This window comes from Schistocerca cancellata, chromosome 6, assembly GCF_023864275.1.
Source record: "Schistocerca cancellata isolate TAMUIC-IGC-003103 chromosome 6, iqSchCanc2.1, whole genome shotgun sequence".
NCBI lineage: Eukaryota > Metazoa > Arthropoda > Insecta > Orthoptera > Acrididae > Schistocerca > Schistocerca cancellata.
Window position 1 is genome coordinate 614,289,975 of NC_064631.1, and position 19,831 is coordinate 614,309,805.

General features: G+C 42.5%; 1 protein-coding gene across 1 annotated transcript in view; it reads left to right on the forward strand.

Moving 5' to 3' along the window:
- The first annotated feature begins 3,480 nt into the window (after positions 1 to 3,480).
- Positions 3,481 to 19,831, forward strand: part of LOC126190845 (uncharacterized) — an 88,567-nt gene continuing 72,216 nt past the window's right edge. Inside the window, exon 1 of the mRNA XM_049931430.1 lies at positions 3,481 to 4,539. Within this exon, the coding sequence (XP_049787387.1) occupies positions 4,464 to 4,539 (76 nt within the window). The 5' untranslated portion in view covers positions 3,481 to 4,463. The remainder of the gene's footprint in view (positions 4,540 to 19,831) is intronic.

The following is a 19,831-nucleotide window of genomic DNA, read 5'->3' on the forward strand; positions in this document are numbered from 1 at the left end:
TAGGCAGTCTTGCTAAATGGATCGGTTGATACGATATACCCCGAGGCATGAAGGAAGGCTCGATTTTCCAAGAGAGGGAAGTGTGGGAGATAAATATTTTAGTGAAACCAAGGCTTGATTTCAGTAAGCAGTGGTAGTCATGCAGAGATAAAGACGCTTGCACGGGGCAGAATGCCTTGAAGATTGCATCGGACAAGTCTTTGGAGTAAAGACCACAAAAACGTTAACAGTTTAATGACAAACTGATACAGAAATTCTCTGGGAAACATTCCTATCTGCGTGGCAAAGGTATCAGTCCGTGGTTTCACATTTCGGTGATTGGATATGGATAAATCTGCTCGCATGATTTTTGTAATTTGCTATCAGTCTTATCTGTAGATCGTAATGCCACATCGGTTTGGTGCATTTCCGTGAAAACAAACGCTCTACAACACGTCGCTACTGTGCTGAGAATATGTAGAGATGTTGTTTTCAGTACCAGGGTTACTTTGGGCCAGTTTTTCATGTTTTAACTTGCATATTAATTAGTGAAAAATATAATAAATGGTTTTTAAACGTCAAAATTGAGTTTCGACCAAGTATCAAAATATAAAGAAGTAAACTGTATGACCCGCCAGGGTATCCGAGCGCGCTAACGCGCTGCTTCCTGCATTCGGGTAGGCGCGCCGGCCACGGATCGAATCCGCCCGGCGGATTAACGACGAGGGCCGGTGTGCCGGGCAGCCTGAATGTGGTTTTTAGGCGGTTTTCAACATCCCGCTAGCTGATTACTGGGATGGTCCCCACGTTCCGCCTCAGTTACGTCGCAGACATTTGAAACACGTCTGCACCACTTCACGATTTCCACTAGATGCAGACAGTTGGGGTACACTGATTCCGTCCTGGGGGGTACGGGGTGGCGGCAGGAAGGGCATCTGGGCATCCTTAACGCTAGCCCTGCCAAATACGTTGTAACTACGCCGACCTTGCGATTGCTGCGGGACTATGGCGTAAGCGAAAGAAAGAAGTAAACTGTATCAACTCTTTTTAAACAAATTATCTTTTTTTATTTTTTCACTATTTTTTTAAATGTTGGACCAAAGAAATCTTTGTCGAGGCTACTTTGGACTGCTCACATATTTAAATACGAATTGAATACAAATGACGTATTAGACTATTGAGTCCCTTACATGACGATTAGGTTATGAAGTGACAATGCAAAATAGCAAAAAAAATTATTTACCTTTATAAATACATTAAAGAAAACAAAATTTTAGATTTGATTTGAAAAACGTTTCTTTTTGTTCTACAGACTTTTTTAATGCTAATGTCTTATACCACCTCAAAATTAGCCATCTCAGCAACATTAAAGTGTCCTTGTTTCGTGAGCTTGGGAGGTTTGATTTTTCTCTTCACGTCAGTCCACTCATAAACAAGAATATCCTTTTGTCAGGCCACTTCCAGGACTTTTTGCTATTGCTCATACAGTCTACTGTAGGGCCTAGCTCTCCCCCATTAGGCAGTTTTGTTATCAAACCTGATTAGTGGTTTCTTTCATGCATGGTAATAACAAAGTCGCCTCCCGGCCGCGGTGGCCGTGCGGTTCTGACGCTGCAGTCCGGAACCGCGGGACTGCTACGGTCGCAGGTTCGAATCCTGCCTCGGCCATTGGTGTGTGTGATGTCCTTAGGTTAGTTAGGTTTAAGTAGTTCTAAGTTCTAGGGGACTTATGACCTAAGATGTTGCGTCCCATAGTGCTCAGAGCCATTTGAACCATTTTTTGAACAAAGTCGCCTTATTTCAAGTTACGTTTTAATGATTCTAGGTCCGGTGCCGGTAGTGTTTCCTTGATAAGCTTGACGGTATCAGCCTCTTCATCGAAATCTTCAGATTCACATTCATTTAAAGAAAAGTGTGAGTCATCATCAGAAGCATCAGAAGCATCATCATAAAGACTGTAAGAACTAGAATCATCTGACTGATGGGGCTGCTTTAGTCCAAATTAGGCCTGGTACAAAGTAGCCCCGAAAAACTAGTTTTTAGGTGAAGTTTGCAAAAAGTTAAACATGTACTGATTAGAAAAAGACTAAGGAAAACCAATTATCACACCGAAAGACGATATTTTGACATTTACCTTATTTTTATCTTGTCAATGAATTCGTACATTTTAATTCTGTCGGAGACAGCAAAGGACCTGGAAGAGCAGCTGAACGGAATGGAGTGTCTTGAAAGGAGGATATAAGATGAACATTTACAAAAGCAAAACGAGGATAATGGAACGTAGGGAATTAGATTAGGAAATGAGACACTTAAAGTAGTAAAGGAGTTTTGCTATTTGGGGAGCAAAATAACTGATGATGATCGAAGTAGAGATGATATAAAATGTAGACTGGCAATGGCAAGAAAAGAGTTTCTGAAGAAGAAAAATTTGTTAACATCGAGTATAGATTTAAGTGTCAGGAAGTCATTTCTGGAAGTATCTGTGTGGAGTGTAGCCATTTATGGAAGTGAAACGTGGACGATAAATAGTTTAGACAAAAAGAGAATAGAAGTTTTCGAAATGTGGTGCTACAGAAGAATACTGAGGGTTAGCTGGGTAGATCACATAACTAATGAGGAGGTATTGAACAGAATTGGAGAGAAGAGAAATTTGTGGCGCAACTTGACTAGAAGAAGGGATCAGTTGGTAAGACATATTCTGAGGCATCAAGGGATCACCAATTTAGTATTGGAGGGCAGCGCGGTGGGTATAAATCGTAGAGGGAGACCAAGAGATGAATACACTAAACAGATTCAGAAGGATGAAGATTGCAGTCGGTACTGGGAGATGAAGAAGCTTGCACAGGATAGAGTAACATGGAGAGCTGCATCAAACCAGTCTCTGGACTGAAGACCACAACAACAACAACAACTGAATTCGTACAAGACGAAAAGTTTGGAGGTAAACAAATCACACATGAAAACAAAGATTTACAGAACCTCCAGTGTTGCCTATGGTACAGACTTTAAATTACCCAGAAGTATTAAAATAGGCTCAAGTAGGGTATAAAATATATTTTAAACCCAAAAATACCAATATATCTTGTTTAGTTTGTTCAGCACAAAAATTTAAAACTTTTTTTTGGTGTTGGACTAAAGTAACCCCGCAAGGACCAAAGTAACCCTGGTCGACGGTACATTGAAGTCACTCGCTGTCTACCTCTACTTAAGTTTCGACATTTTCTCTTCAGGATTTGGTTTTGAATAACAGGTTTTATTAAATTATCACATCAATGACGTAGCACGACAAAACCGTCTATGATGAATGGCGCAAAGCCAGTGAAACGCGACCCACGTGTGTAGCGGTCGGCGCGTCCTTTGGCAGCGCGAGCTTAACCTTGTCGACCGGCCGCGAAACGGGTTTCGTCAGAGCAGCACGTCAGAGGCCGGCCTGTGGCGTCACGCCAGCCGGCGGCGTTTTCTGCGATCCTCGGCTGCCCGCGCAGCGCTGCCGTAACAATTGCAACACGAGCCGTCCCTCGCCGCAACATGTGGTGGCCAGGCGCTCAGTTTATCGCGACACATGACTGCCGTCGCGCGCGTGACCAAAGGCCATCTCTGCTGCTACAGCGAGGAGAGACAGGTGTCCGTTCGACGCGACGTAACTAGTGCAGTGGCTCGCGCAGCATTCCTGTAAATCTTCTAGGCGCGTCAGGCGTAGAAAGTGTACCGTACTAGTAGAATCCCGAGGAAAACATATAAAGAACGGGAGAAACGCATTATATCAAGTACGGTTTAACTATGTCGGAAGGAGTATCATAAGATCCATTAGTATATTTGTTCGTACGTATCACAACTACTCCCGTGATAGGACCGCATCACTCGTAGAATATTTTTGTTAGGTTTGCTGTGGCTTGATCGGTAAAACATCCAGTCACTCATGTGCCATTCCATGTTTGGCTAAGCAACTGTCGTAATCTACTAATCGGATTTCAACGTTGCGGACTGTCAGTTTCCATTTCATTTCCACGAAACATAATTCTCGACTCTATAAACACATTGAAATTTTAGTCGTCAGTTGTCCGTATAAAAATACAGACATCTGTTTCTTCATCATGTTTAAATCGCGTGAAATTTTTAATTATCCGCTACAATGTTCCGTTTGGCGTACATAATTGAAGTCTGTTGGGAAACGATACGTTCTGAGTGCTAGTTTTCAACGTGTGTCTGTCAACTGTTTCTGGTCGACTGTTCGAACTTGAGAACGTTATCGATTATTTTGTTGATTTGATTCGGCTGATGCTTTTAATGAACCTCTCTGGAGAAGGAGTGGCAGTTTCCCACGCCGCAGCCCTATGGAATCACCTGTGACAGCTCGGTGAGCGATTACACGAGATAGCAGCCTTATCACAGTAGTCTGAGAGGCTGGTTCTTCGTTCACTTGATTAACAGCGTAACGGCTAGTGTCGAACGTTTTTATTACTGACCTCGTCGAGACACTCGCAATGACGTGCACGGCATTTCTTCAGAAATGGAAACTGCTCACTTTCTTCATTCTGCTCACTGTTGCACACTCATATGGTAAGTGAACAATTTAGTATATGTATAAACGTCTTTAAAATATATGGAGCAATCGTAATTTACAAGCAGATATTGTGTGGCATGATCTTCGCTGAAACGTACAACCGTAAATACTACACCTCCAGTGTTTCTTTAGCTTCTTGTCCCTGTTATGCGCAACTGTTTAGATACTTTGACTCGTCGTCTTCCTTTTCATGCGTAATCATTCACTAAGTGTATTTGGTATCAAAGAAAATTGATACGATTGTATGATACGTCAGTAGGAACTATCTGGTCTGAAAAGAAATATATCTGTTGTTACAGTAAGCAAGGCTGGATTTATTGCTGTTAATGTAAGATGCACCGGCGAATTAGCTTTAATAAGGTGTAATGACGTACATAAATGCGTTACAAATGGTACTTTTTTTGTATTGAAGCTGAGCGCGTAAGATATTATATATACATCGCCAGTTTCATTTACACAACAAACGAAACTAAATAAAAGTCGGTTGTTGATTAGATTCATCCTTGTTGTATAGTGTCCTCGTCAAATCGTTATCTGTTCTCATATAATCATCAGTAAGAATTATATACACTGCCGCTGACAGTGAAATTTTAAGTCTGTCGTGTCCTGTGATATCACGTTTTAGGGATATTCTGTAAATTTACATAAAAACGTTTTAAGGCAGGCAAGTCTTGCAGTATTAACATGTACAGTTTCAGTGCACACAAGTATTGCAGGCCAATTGTTCAAGCTTCAGGGAATTCTACGAATATTTTTATGCTGGAGATAAGATCAACAACAGCGTAGAAGCACTGTGTGGCTCGTGGCCTGTATAACGTGTTGGTGTCACAGCTTTTATAACAGCGTGGACCTGAATATCAGTGGAGAGAACAGTGAGTGATGTTTTCTTTCAGCTTTACTGTTTATGATTTACCAGAAAGTGTGACCAAGCAAAGCCAATGTGCTGCTCACTGCACCAATACTCAAAGATACACTTTTGGAGAGTTTTACCATTTTTATACTAATTTAACGCGGTAGCCTGTAAAATCTGCTGGCTATATGCAAATGAAAACGAAAACCTTCCGTTACATCCTTTCAAAAATTGTTTCCTCAACTTAATTCGCATGCGGTATTCCATTTTATCACCAGGTGAAAGTGTTCGGAAGTGTATCAGAGGTCCACCAAAAAAAAAAAAAAAAAAAAAAAAAAAAAAAAACTGTCAACTTCTTCGTCTCTTTCTATCTTCTCTCTTTAAGTTTTGAAGAACATAGTTTTTCCTGATGTTCCATGTGCTGTACTGCTTTGCCGATAGCTTTGTTCAATGAGTGTGCGGCGACGGGCTGTCTTCTGGTAGAAGATGATGGTCGTGATGAAGAAGCTACACTGCCAGTATGTTCTGTCAGTGACATTTTTTCAAGTTACAATTACCACTTCCATGCAGTTCTTTGTTGAGTAACTCGTCAAACGTACATTCACTGTCACTCCATTCGACGATATTGCCACCAGATTTTTAGAAGTGAACTACCCCCTTAAAACACAGAATCCTCTGAATAAAGCAGACATACACTGCTGCAGTCAGTCAGTTGGGAATCGGGTTTTCTCTTTGTCGTGGAATCCAAGTTAGTCCTAAATTTATACATTAACATTCCCACGTATTTTGTGCTGCTGTTGCTGAGTGATAACATTATGCGGGACTAAACGTCCTTTAGTCTTGGAAGCCACATTGCGTAACTACCAATACATGATACAGTGCATAAAAAATTCGCATGCTTTGCTTAATTCCGATTTTGTTTGAGGTACCAGTAGACTTAAGTGTCAGGAAGTCATTTCTGAAAGTATTTGTATGGAGTGTAGCCATGTATGGAAGTGAAACATGGACGGTAAATAGTTTGGACAAGAAGAGAATAGAAGCTTTCGAAATGTGGTGCTACAGAAGAATGCTGAAGATTAGATGGGTAGATCACATAACTAATGAGGAAGTATTGAATAGGATTGGGGAGAAGAGAAGTTTGTGGCACAACTTGACCAGAAGAAGGGATCGGTTGGTAGGACATGTTCTGAGGCATCAAGGGATCACCAATTTAGTACTGGAGGGCAGCGTGGAGGGTAAAAATCGTAGGGGGAGGCCAAGAGATGAATACACTAAGCAGATTCAGAAGGATGTAGGTTGCAGTAGGTACTGGGAGATGAAGAAGCTTGCACAGGATAGAGTAGCATGGCGAGCTGCATCAAACCAGTCTCAGGACTGAAGACCACATCAAAAACAACCAGTAGACTTGTCAGTCACTTAGAAGTAGGGCTTATAAACTTTATTTTTTTCGTATTGGTGTTGAAACTGTTGCAAAACAGTAAAAGTAGTAAGTAATGTTGCGTTAGACAATTTTCAAATGCGTTATATGAGAATTACAGAAGCCGATGACATCTGGAATATGGTCACTGACTGCTAAAATGTTTGAAATTTTACTAATTGCATAGGTTTGTAGAGAGAAATTTGATGTATTTGCGTTTCTCATTCTGGTTATATGCACAAACATTGTTGTTCTTATATGTTGCAAGAATTGTTTGATAATAATTGTAAGTTCATAGGCGTTAATGATTGTGGTTACGGAAAACAAAACTATGTTGGAATAGTTAGGTCTTCAGCTTTCGGCAAAGAGCAGTAGGTTATCAATAATATAAAGTACTATTATCTGTCCATTTGGTATCATGCATTATAAACTGAGAATATTAACCACAGTAACGTACTCTTCTGTAGGCATGGCCGACTGTGTTGTCAAATGCATCTACTTATTACGCAGACTAATAATGGTCAACGTAAGCTTGCAGGGACAACAGCTTCACAGCCAATAACGGATATCTAATCAAGCTGTCACGAGATGACCGCATCAGACTGCCATAAATATTGGCGGTCTCTTCAAAATGAATCTTTGTGGACGACCAGGCTAAATTAAATCACAATGACGAATAAAAACACCTTTCAGCCGTCTAAATTTCCAATTGTTATTTTATTGAACAGCCATTTTCGGCGTAATATTACACCATCTTCAGGCTCCCTCACCGGCGTGTAGGAAGATTCCCAGCTCTGGTCCAGACAAAATAGGGGCCAGCATTCAATGACTGGTATGAGTGACACAGAGATCCCTTATATCATAACTTGTTGGCTTAGAATTGGAAATTTAGATGGCTGGAGGGTGTTTTGATTTGACATTATGCACTGCACAGCCGAGGTCCTGCAACTATGTACATAAAGATGGACATACAGAGCCTTAATATAAAATATTGCGAAATGAACGCTGTACGAAAAAACAATTCGCGTTTGCATAATACTTCATTAATAATGTGGATTCACTGATAAGGTACCGTAGTGCCACTTTCGCGCTTTGAACGCTACGCAGAAGTAAATGACTTGCAGCTGTATAACGAGCAAGATAAAAGGTCTCAAAATCTGGAACATAGATGAGATTTGATTGTAATACTTTTGTTGGATGATGATATCATAGATACATCAGAGCCCAAGACAATGAGCCACGAAACTCCCACCGTTTTTCTGAAATTTTCGTTACTGCAGCGTCGCCAAGCTTGTATAAACCTTGAAACCATTATGTTTTGTATTTGCATTCAAAATGCAGATTAGGAGGTATTTTGGAGCTTGTTGTGGCGCTATAAATACAAGAAGGCGTTTTATAATGTGGGATGAAATAAAACGTTTTTCCTTTTTTGGGCAATGTTGTACTGATAACAGAAAGAAAACTAAACCCACTCTCTTTCTTCAAAGCGAATTATAGTAGTCTTCAGTGACAGATTTGTATAAGAAATGAAAACCAGGAAATATGTAAGGCAACCTGTTCACTGAAAATGGAGTGAAGGAATAAAAGAATTGTTTGTGCTATCAACATTTCAAAATTAGCGCAATACGGTTCACTGTTGATGCAACCGTGATAACTGTGAACCGGAATTGGGTTTATTCTCAATTTAATGGCGTATATGTCATCTGTAGGTTAAGATACGCACATAAATAATAAGAAATCGTCGTAAGTGGACATGTTGAAGGAAATGTTAACAGCTGTGTAAGAGAATCTGGAAGGGACATGTACATTTTGATATCTGAGAAGCAAAACAGATAAACATGAAAGGTACACGCAAGGCATAGAAGCAAGAATAAGGCCAAAAAATCTTTTACAAGAATAAATAGTCGCTGATGTCCAGCAATGGAAAAAAAGGAAACGTGAAGCAACTCGAGAAACAAGCAATGTATGGAGCAGATTATCATAAGTACACCTGAAGCACACGGATATACTCAACTCTGTTCCTTTTTAACTTCAACATATCAGGTCACAATTCATTTCTTGTGTTGAAGTATTCGCGATACTACACCCATGACTCAGCTATAACGTATATATTACTTTGCACTCAGATTTTATTATTATATGATAACATTAGCAGAAAAAAATGGTTCAAATGGCTCTGAGCACTATGGGACTTAATTTGCACTCAGATTTTATTATTATATGATAACATTAGCAGAAAAAAATGGTTCAAATGGCTCTGAGCACTATGGGACTTAACTGCTGTGGTCAGCAGTCCCCTAGAACTTAGAACTACTTAAACCTAACTAACCTAAGGACATCACACACATCTATGCCCGAGGCAGGATTCGAACCTGCGACCGTAGCGGTCGCACGGTTATAGACTGTAGCGCCTAGAACCGACATTTGCAGAAGATGGGATATAAGTCTAAATACGTTTTCCTATCCACATTGGAAAATGCATCGCACCGTTAGTCACCGGGAAATATGGAAGCTGGTTCAAATGGTTCAAATGGCTCTGAGCACTATGGGACTCAACATCTGTGGTCATAAGTCCCCTAGAACTTAGAACTACTTAAACCTAACTAACCTAAGGACATCACACACACCCATGCCCGAGGCAGGATTCGAACCTGCGACCGTAGCAGTCGCGCGGTTTCTGACTGAGCGCCTAGAACCGCTAGACCACCGCGGCCGGCAATATGGAAGCAACATTGTAATTTCTCAGATGACATAATGCCGTTCTTCTGTTATTACATGCATGCTGCTTGGTGATGTAGCATTGTTGCAACTATTGAAAGATTGCATTTTTTTGTCCTTATAGAGTTATCAACTGTTTATTCACAGCGCATCCCTCAAGATCTGCCTTGCTGAACTTTGAAACGAGCATCTATTGTTAAGTCACGTTTTAACACCGAAAATGCAGCTAAAATACCTTCTACACCTTCCAAAAAATTTTGCCGTTTAGTATCCGTTGATAACTTGTACTGTACTTCTGATTCTGAATCTGTAAGCTTTGTTATACAAACTGTATTTAATACGTAATCGATGTAATTGTGTATTGATTTCTGTTTGTATATAACTGATTGTAATTATAATGAAAACTTTGTAAATTTCAGGGTAATAGCCAAGGGAACTTTTTTTAAAATAAATCTGTTATAGTGCAAGTGGAAGTTTCAGGGAAGGTATACCATGACTGGTGATAGTGCACTTTCACTGACCCGTTTAGTGAAAGTGGACTACTAATTCCAGTTCTCTTCAATAATCAGCCTCGACCTGTAATGATGTGAAACGTCCCCTTAGAACATTTATACAAGACTGTGCTTAAACTGACACACAATATTTTTTTAGCGCAACGCAATCTGACTTTCAGAAATCCCTACAAAGGAATGGCCCTGACTAACATTAAGGACGTGCACCTTGGCACTTTGAGTTCCACAACACATTTTTGTTTTGCAAAAGCATGTTAGAGCCGGACATTTTTGCTAGAAGTTGCAATTGAAGAATCCCTGGCCGCTTTCCGTCGACTTAGACGTCGCAACTGTCCTCAGGGCAATAGTTTGCTCTGCTGGAACTTACTCCTCTGAGATTATTCTCGGAGGGCAAGTACTGAACTGGGACTTGAAACAAATGTTGTAGCCGCAATGGCATTTCGTATCGTCCCTTCCATAATTATTTAAAAACAAACAATTTATTACCGTGCGTATAGTTGACTCAGCACACCATCTCTCGCCCCGATTGGGTATAAACCATCGGCCGTTGTCTCGAGGGCGACTCCCAAGATAGACCTAGCATCTCCTCCTCCTCTACCGAATTCGGAAACTGGAACTCTCACAGTACAGCCCTTTTCCACTGAACACTGCCGCATTCTTTGCGCTTGTTCTTCTAAGCACTTGTACGCTTCAGTTTTGTGTTTTTAATACCACGAGTTGACTCGTCTAAATCAGTCAGGAATACTTTCTATCTCTCTGTTCTCAACCTCTGTTCCTGTTGGTATGTTATCCTCTTGCAATGTAGATTTACTGAGATCATTATCCTGTAACGTTTCAATCCCTGTCTTACTGCTAACACTCACTTGATTAATTATATTTTCGAGGTCATCCTCAGAATGACCGTTCATCGATGCTTCAGGAGGTAAATTTGTTGAAGACAAATCATGTTTAGGAGGGCAGCCAGACCTCGCTTCATATGGACATCTTTTAATTCCAAAATATGCAGCGCTATTCTTCATTAGCTGCACAAATCTTACTGCATGCCTCCACCCCAAGGTATTGTGCTCGTGCAGACATGTAGTTAGTATATTTTCTGTGTCTTGATTTGCTCGGTCTACGATGCCTTGGCTCTGACAGTGTCTAGGTTTACTGTGGACAATCTTAAAATTGGGCCATGGTTCAGTTAGGCTGCCCATTATCTTGTTAACGAACTCCCTGCCATTGTCAAACTGCAATATTGAGGGAGCACCTAACAACGTAAAAATGTCAATAATGTTATCGCATACCTCTTCAGCTGTTTTAGACTTCAGTGGCCTGGGAACAATGAATTTAATGAGGTGGTCCAGATAAACCATTAAGAATTTGTAATCTCCATTTGGTTGCGATTGGGAGTCGATGAGATCAACTTCTGAAATGTAGCTTCTTGAAGAGCACTGGCTTCACTGCTATTCCTTTTCCTGACCTTTTTGCTTTTGTAAACAAGGCTCGCACACACTAAGATAAATTTAGACATCTCTGAATGTTACAGAACCTTGACTTCAAGTATTTCATCATTCGGTCGCGTCTACTGTTGTATTAATTTGGTTACTCATTTCACTTCCAGCACTTCACATCTCTTCAAAAACTTGTAATCGTTGCCGTCCCACTTTCGCCCAGATTTTAGTGATTTGACTCGTACTTTTCTCTGTCCATGAAGCCAGATTTATAAATGAGATTTCCCCATTCCACTCTAAGATGTTCGTAGAACTTCACTAATTGAACCATAGCTGCACTGATGTCAATCGCAACTGCACTACTGCCAGTCACATCTGCACTACTGTGAACTGTAACTACTCTACTGTCAACCATAACTGCACTGCTTTATAACATAACAATAACGAGCTGACGACAATTACATTCACGCTGATGCGTGGTAGCGTTGTTGGACGCATCTTTATAATCCGGGAGCAGCGATGGTACACCTTCGTTAGTGGATAATAACATGCTACTGTACATTTTCCCTAGTCGAGTACAGTGGACGTGCTATTTTCAGTTTATGGTAAGCTCTTACCGATCGTTCTAGTGATGGTGCACTTCCTGTAGGGAAGGTTTACCTTCCCTAATCACACACTTCCACTATAACATGTGGATAGCAATGACGAAATGGCAGTAGCTGTGCCATTGTTCATCTTTGCGTGTGGAGAGTCTCCACCACGTAGCGATAAGAGAGGCAGCAGAGCAGCTTGAGTGATGAAAGAGTGCGGAAGCGTTCGTGGGGTGCTCCCGCATTATAAGTGGCTCTGGGAACGACTCGTGGTTCTCAAACAACAGCAGCAGCAACAACGGCAGCTCAGCATTGTCGTCGGCTACATTCTTCGTCGTCTGCACAAGTGCATTATAAGACTTAACTGACAGATATAGGAATGTAGAGGCTTTCCTCAGTTACATTTCTTTCACAAAGTATGACTAATTTGAATAATAACCTGCAATAGTTAAAACTTGTAGGGCACCTGTGTTGTCATTGTCCTCAGATATTATTACCAGGCAGGGTCCCTTTTCTTTTCCAGGCAATCACCGAGTGTCGTATGACTATAAAAATTGATTCACTATTTACTGTGTTCAAATGTGTGTGAAATATTATGGGACTTAACTGCTAAGGTCATCAGTCCCGAAGCTTACGCACTATTTAACCTAAATTATTCTAAGGACAAACACACACACCCATGCCCGAGGGAGGACTCGAGCCTCCGCCGGGACCAGCCGCGCAGTCCATGACTGCAGCGCCTTAGTCCACTCGGCTTCACTATTTACTGCCTGTTTTGTGTGGTTGCTAATGATCGGTTTCAGTCTGAATTTTCTGCCTCAAAAACTGTTCAGTCTTGTATTGCATACCAGAGGCTAAACTAATTTGGAAATTTTAGTATTAACTTCATTTACTTAAAGTAACGTAAAATTTCACTGGCAAAACCAATAACTAAAGATACAGCACAAACTGAGAGTACGCAATTTCATTTATTCTGTATTTAGCTTCGCGAGTGACTTCTGCTGGCTTGCTATGTACTTTATTGTTGTTATTTTACAAGTAAAATCAGTTGCTCATTTGCTGGTAGTAAATTCAGCTCAATCTTTCAATAATCAAAACTAAATGGCTTGCTTTTTTTCTAAATTTTGTATTACGTTACACTGAGATTACTGAAAGTCATTTTATACATCACAAAGTTTAAGTTAAGCCAGTCATTTATTTAACCAGTACCTCCATTTAACTATACTTTCAAATTTTATTGTTTCAGAATAAGTAACTGCAAACTTAGTGCTTTCTGATTCATTTATTTTCTTGAAAACTGTTGTGTTGTGGAACAGCGTGACACTCTTCTGTTGCCACGCCAGTGATTATTTGCTTGAATTTCTTTGCCATAGCATTTCTTAAGATTCTGGAGATTCATTGCCCTAACGGGCTGGGGGCCGTTTAACTATCCCCTTTTTTAGGTAATCGGTGTTTTATTTGTATCATCTGTGATTTTTGTAGTAAATATTACATGGTACCCTTTTCCCCCCTGTGCGGTACGTGTGAGCGATTGCGCTATATTCTATCCATTTAAAAATTATCATCATTAAGTTCGCAATACATTCTTCCTTCAGAAGAGTCTGTTGTACACTTTCCTCCAACTAACCGCTGTTATTTTCCTTCGGTAACGATAGCCTTACTCACTGTAAAATTTCATTAGGCATATGCGATCACGGTCAGTTATGTTGTAGTCCAGTAGACCGATTAGGAAGGGGGAGATCACAACTTCATGGTTGGAACAAAGCCAAGTCCCTGTCATTACGTACTATGCGATGTGGAGCTCTGTGTCACAGTTTTTCTCATGTCTGCCTGAAATTATTCACCGACCTACTGCATATTGAACGAGAAGACGCACAGTTTAGCACACAAGAGAAATTCACCAAACAAGAGGTATTTCTGGTACTTGTACGAAGTGTGGGCTACATAAAAAGAATTTTTAAAGATCGTTTTATAGAGGACACAAGTTGACGTAGACTCAGTAGATTCCCGATAGTGAGACGGCCAGCATAATGACTTTCTGTGAGCTAAATGACTAACAACTGTAAATGTTTAAAACGTTCACTAAAAATTCGTTTTATGTAGCCTATACTTCGTAAAAATACCAAAAACACCTCTTGTTTGGTGAATTCCTCTTGTGTGCTAAACTGTATGTCTTCTCGTTCACCGTTCATACACAACTGTTTGACACCGTGTCAGTTTGGGACGAAACATTTCGTTTTCACACGATTCCTCAAATCCTGTCATAAGAAATGACATCCTCTTTTAGCCATCACATCTAGTTGTTACAGAAAAGATACTTTTACATTTTATGCTGTTATTAAAACCAAGAAATATGGAAACAGTATTAAGACAAAAAGCAGAACATATTTAAAAGTGTTGTTTCCATTAACTACGAAAATTGTTGAAGTGAATCAGATAACATTATTTTCAAAATCTTCGTAATTCATCGAATTTCGATTCTGAGGACCAATGTAAACCCCAGCTCTCTGCACTGGTTCTCCTTACCAGTTGACAAAATTTTTCACATCTGTAACTAGCTATACAGGGTGTTTCTGTAAGAACGTGCAAAAATGTAACACGACATAGATATTGCTCCACTGGACAGTTTGAGGTAGGAAACATGGGGTCGGAGAAGCAAGCTTCATGAGATATGGAAGTAAACTTGTCTACCGCTTTATCTAACATAAGTGTTTCCGGAACCGCGCTGCTGCTACGGTCGCAGGTTCGAATCCTGCATCGGGCATGGATGTGTGTGATGTCCTTAGGTTAGTTAGGTTTAAGTAGTTCTAAGCCTAAGGGACTGGTGACATCAGATGTTAAGTCCCATAGTGTTTGGAGCCATTTGAACATAACTGTTTTCCTGCTTATTTACAACTAACATGCGTACAAGTCTACACGTACTGTACCGTTTATTAACATGTACATTCTTCATTTCCTTGAAGGAAACAAGGAGGACGAACCTGATTACTAGGAAGTCTACCTAGCCGTCTGAATGGTCACCTGTACTTGATATTCATGCAAAGAATTCTTACCTGAGTTGTTGGATAACGTACCCTTGGCTGTTCGTGAGAGGATGTTGATACAGCATGGCAGTGCATCGCCTCCCTTCAGTGTGGATGTCCGCAACCAAATTCTGTGTTTCCTGTTCGCTGGATTGGAAGGGGAGGTCATATTCCATGATCTACGAGATCACCTGACCTGAACCTCCCCATTATTTTCTACGGGAATATCTAAAGTGGCTTCTGTATGAGACCCCAGTGGATACCGAGATGGAATTAGTTGCAAAAATTGTAGCTGCCTGGGCTGTGATTCGAAACACACCAGCGATATTTGTCAGAATGGGCCAGAATTTTATTCGTCGAGGCATTGAGGTTGATGGCCCTCAGTTTCAGCATATTTTGTAAGATGCAGTACAAATTGTACTTTCATTATGTCAGTTATGCTAGTTGCATTTAAATGTAACTAATGTAAATAAAAAATTACGCAGTAATGTGATTTTATTTCTATTATGTTATCTCGCTTCTCTGACTCCAGGTTCCCTACCTAAAACTGTTTACTGGACCATCCTTTATGTCCTGTTAAATTTTTGCATGCTCTTACAGAAACACTTGTCTGAAAGACGCGTTGGGCGTTAAATGACGACGCAAATTGAAAATTGATTGTGCTTGATACAACTTTAGTTCCACGCCGAAAGCATCAGTTTCATAATATATAGGTGACAAATGTTTATTGCGTAACTTTGTATGGTCGTTTTTCTCATACCTCATCATTAGAAAAACTGTTACCACTACTTGTGACTGCGTAAAACGAAGGTTGTATCTTGGACAGAAAGATATAAAAACAATGTTCTTAATATGTTATAGCTCATGCAACTGATGACACTTATTAAAAAAACTGTGAATTTTATATACATGTAAATATTCTTATTAGCAAAATTTTGGTATTTTTGAAACGATTTCTATTGTTGCTCTAAATATTACTTCTTTTCACATGCTTCTCCGCGCAATCAACATTTAACCCCAATCGTAGGCCCTAACACTAGTCTACTTTTTCCACTGTATGCCCTGTTCTCTGCGTTTCACAGTGAGATTCCTTTGCTGCTCTGAATGATAACATGTTTTTACATCATGAATGCGTAATACGTGCTTGCCCAACTTGACTAATGAGGCATCTATAGTCCGCCTCAGTAGCTGAGTGGCCATAAAATAAAAGTATTGTACCTCTTCCTTTATCCTTTTCTTTTTTGTAATAAAACGTTCAGAGGCGTATTTAATTCTTGTTCGTGGGTGGAGCCTGAAGTGGTGGCAAACAACCGTCCTACTCAGCTTTTAGGGTGAAAGTGGCGGTGGCATGGCCTTTGTTTCTTTCTTAGGTTAGATAGATTTTTGAGGGTAGTATGGGTGATAGGGGCCAACGCCTGAAGTGGAAGAGGTCTAAGAAATAACAAAAAGATGTAGAACGATAATACTAATGTCGTAGGTTCTTACCCTTTTGGGAGAACCAATTTTTCTTTTTCACAGTGCTTAGAAAAAAAAAGGGATAGCGTCTTTGATTAGTAATCAAAATGTCCTCAGTCAAAAAAAGAAAATTGGTCAGCACGGCAGAATGCTGTGCAAAGGGGCGTGGGTTCGATTCCCGGATGGGTCAGAGGCCGGCAGGTGTGGTCGAGCGGTTCTAGGCGTTTCAGTCCGGAACCGCGAGCCGCTAAGGTCGCAGGTTCGAACCCTGCCTCGGGCATGGATGTGTGTGATGTCCTTAGGTTAGTTAGGTTTAAGTAGTTCTAAGTTCTAGGGGACTGTTGACCTCAGATGTTAAGTCCCATAGTGCTCAGAGCCATTTGAAACATTTTCTGGGTCAGAGATTTTCTCCGCTCAGGGATTGGGTGTTGTGTTGTCTTCATCATCATTTCATCCCCATAGACACGCAAGTCGCTGAAGTGGCGCCAACAAAAAAGACTTGCATCAGGTGACCGTTGATGAATTCTTCTCGAGTTATCAGCCGAGTGATGGGTTCGTCTTGTCGCAACGTTTCGATGAGTTCGTACCCATCATCTTCAGGCGAAGTGTCGCGATGCTGTCTCACTCTCATCTTATACTTTCCCCTCTTTGGGGAAGTGTGTGTGTGTGGGGGGGGGGGGGTTGTAGCCTTTCGGCTTTTACTCCTCTGTGTACTTCTGTGTGTGAATTTATCTGTGATTTTTTGGTGTCTATGAAATGTGATGAACGTTTTGTGTGTGTCTGGTACTTGCCTGAGGTTGGCAAGATGATTGGTAGTATGTGGGAGGGAGCAGGATTAGGGATTGGATATTGGGATTTCCTCTTCGACTTAATCGTCAAAGATCATCATCGGGCTTTTGTGCTTGTCTCGGGACATGTCATACCGACCTAGGGAGTGGAAGAGGACGTTTCTTGACCTGGAAGAGCCTTCATAGAAGGCCCTTGCCATATCTTGGAAACGCTCTCTCAGGAGTGGGATTTCAGCTGCGGCGTGCAGATCATCGGTAGGGAATCCGAGGGGTAGGTGCAGTGCCCTCCTGAGGGCGCGATTCTGCAGCGTCTGGAGTTTGTCCAGGTGCTGCTTCGCCGCGTATCCCTAGACTGGGCATGCATATTTCATTACTGGCCAGATCAGGGCCTGATACACATTCACTCCTACAGAGCAGGGAAGGGAGCTGGTTGCGTTGAGGATTGGATACAGGATGGACGTTATGGCGCAGACTTTCCTGTGGACCTCGTCTATGTGGGGTTTCCTCATAAGACGAGAGTCCAAGCTTACGCCAAGGTACTTTGCGGTTCTGCGCCAGGGGAGTTGGGTCCCGTTTAGGTGAAGGTGGAGGGGGGGGGGGGTGTTGAGGAGGTTCGCGCCTTCCGAGCCTCCGGGTAATCAGCATAGCCTGCGTCTTTTCAGAGTTGATGGTGATGCACCAGCGACGGGCCCAAGTTTCTGTGGCATCTAAAACCCTTTGTAGGCTACGGATGACCATGTCCTTGTTCGCATTTCTCGTGTAGAAGGCGGTGTCGCCAGCGTACTGTGCGGTGTGCACCAGGGGGGCCATTGGAGTGTCTGCAGTGTACAGACTGTACAAAACGGGCCACTGGACCGATCCCTGTGGCACCCCGGCACGAGTACGCCTTTTAGTGGAGGTGGCAGTTTCTACTTGATGGAGAAAGTTCTATCCGTGAGATAGCTTTTGAGTCGGGATGCTCGCTCTTTACCTAATTGGATAGTTCCTGACTATCTCTAGGTTACGCTTCATAACGTGTATTTTAGGTGATCCTATTGCTTATGTTGGTCCTATAGTGTGTTGAGAATTTTATGATGGTTAATATACACTCCTGGAAATGGAAAAAAGAACACATTGACACCGGTGTGTCAGACCCACCATACTTGCTCCGGACACTGCGAGAGGGCTGTACAAGCAATGATCACACGCACGGCACAGCGGACACACCAGGAACCGCGGTGTTGGCCGTCGAATGGCGCTAGCTGCGCAGCATTTGTGCACCGCCGCCGTCAGTGTCAGCCAGTTTGCCGTGGCATACGGAGCTCCATCGCAGTCTTTAACACTGGTAGCATGCCGCGACAGCGTGGACGTGAACCGTATGTGCAGTTGACGGACTTTGAGCGAGGGCGTATAGTGGGCATGCGGGAGGCCGGGTGGACGTACCGCCGAATTGCTCAACACGTGGGGCGTGAGGTCTCCACAGTACATCGATGTTGTCGCCAGTGGTCGGCGGAAGGTGCACGTGCCCGTCGACCTGGGACCGGACTGCAGCGACGCACGGATGCACGCCAAGACCGTAGGATCCTACGCAGTGCCGTAGGGGACCGCACCGCCACTTCCCAGCAAATTAGGGACACTGTTGCTCCTGGGGTATCGGCGAGGACCATTCGCAACCGTCTCCATGAAGCTGGGCTACGGTCCCGCACACCGTTAGGCCGTCTTCCGCTCACGCCCCAACATCGTGCAGCCCGCCTCCAGTGGTGTCGCGACAGGCGTGAATGGAGGGACGAATGGAGACGTGTCGTCTTCAGCGATGAGAGTCGCTTCTGCCTTGGTGCCAATGATGGTCGTATGCGTGTTTGGCGCCGTGCAGGTGAGCGCCACAATCAGGACTGCATACGACCGAGGCGCACAGGGCCAACACCCGGCATCATGGTGTGGGGAGCGATCTCCTACACTGGCCGTACACCACTGGTGATCGTCGAGGGGACACTGAATAGTACACGGTACATCCAAACCGTCATCGAACCCATCGTTCTACCATTCCTAGACCGGCAAGGGAACTTGCTGTTCCAACAGGACAATGCACGTCCGCATGTATCCTGTGCCACCCAACGTGCTCTAGAAGGTGTAAGTCAACTACCCTGGCCGGCTTGATCTCCGGATCTGTCCCCCATTGAGCACGTTTGGGACTGGATGAAGCGTCGTCTCACGCGGTCTGCACGTCCAGCACGAACGCTGGTCCAACTGAGGCGCCAGGTGGAAATGGCATGGCAAGCCGTTCCACAGGACTACATCCAGCATCTCTACGATCGCCTCCATGGGAGAATAGCAGCCTGCATTGCTGCGAAAGGTGGATATACACTGTACTAGTGCCGACATTGTGCATGCTCTGTTGCCTGTGTCTATGTGCCTGTGGTCCTGTCAGTGTGATCATGTGATGTATCTGACCCCAGGAATGTGTCAATAAAGTTTCCCCTTCCTGGGACAATGAATTCACGGTGTTCGTATTTCAATTTCCAG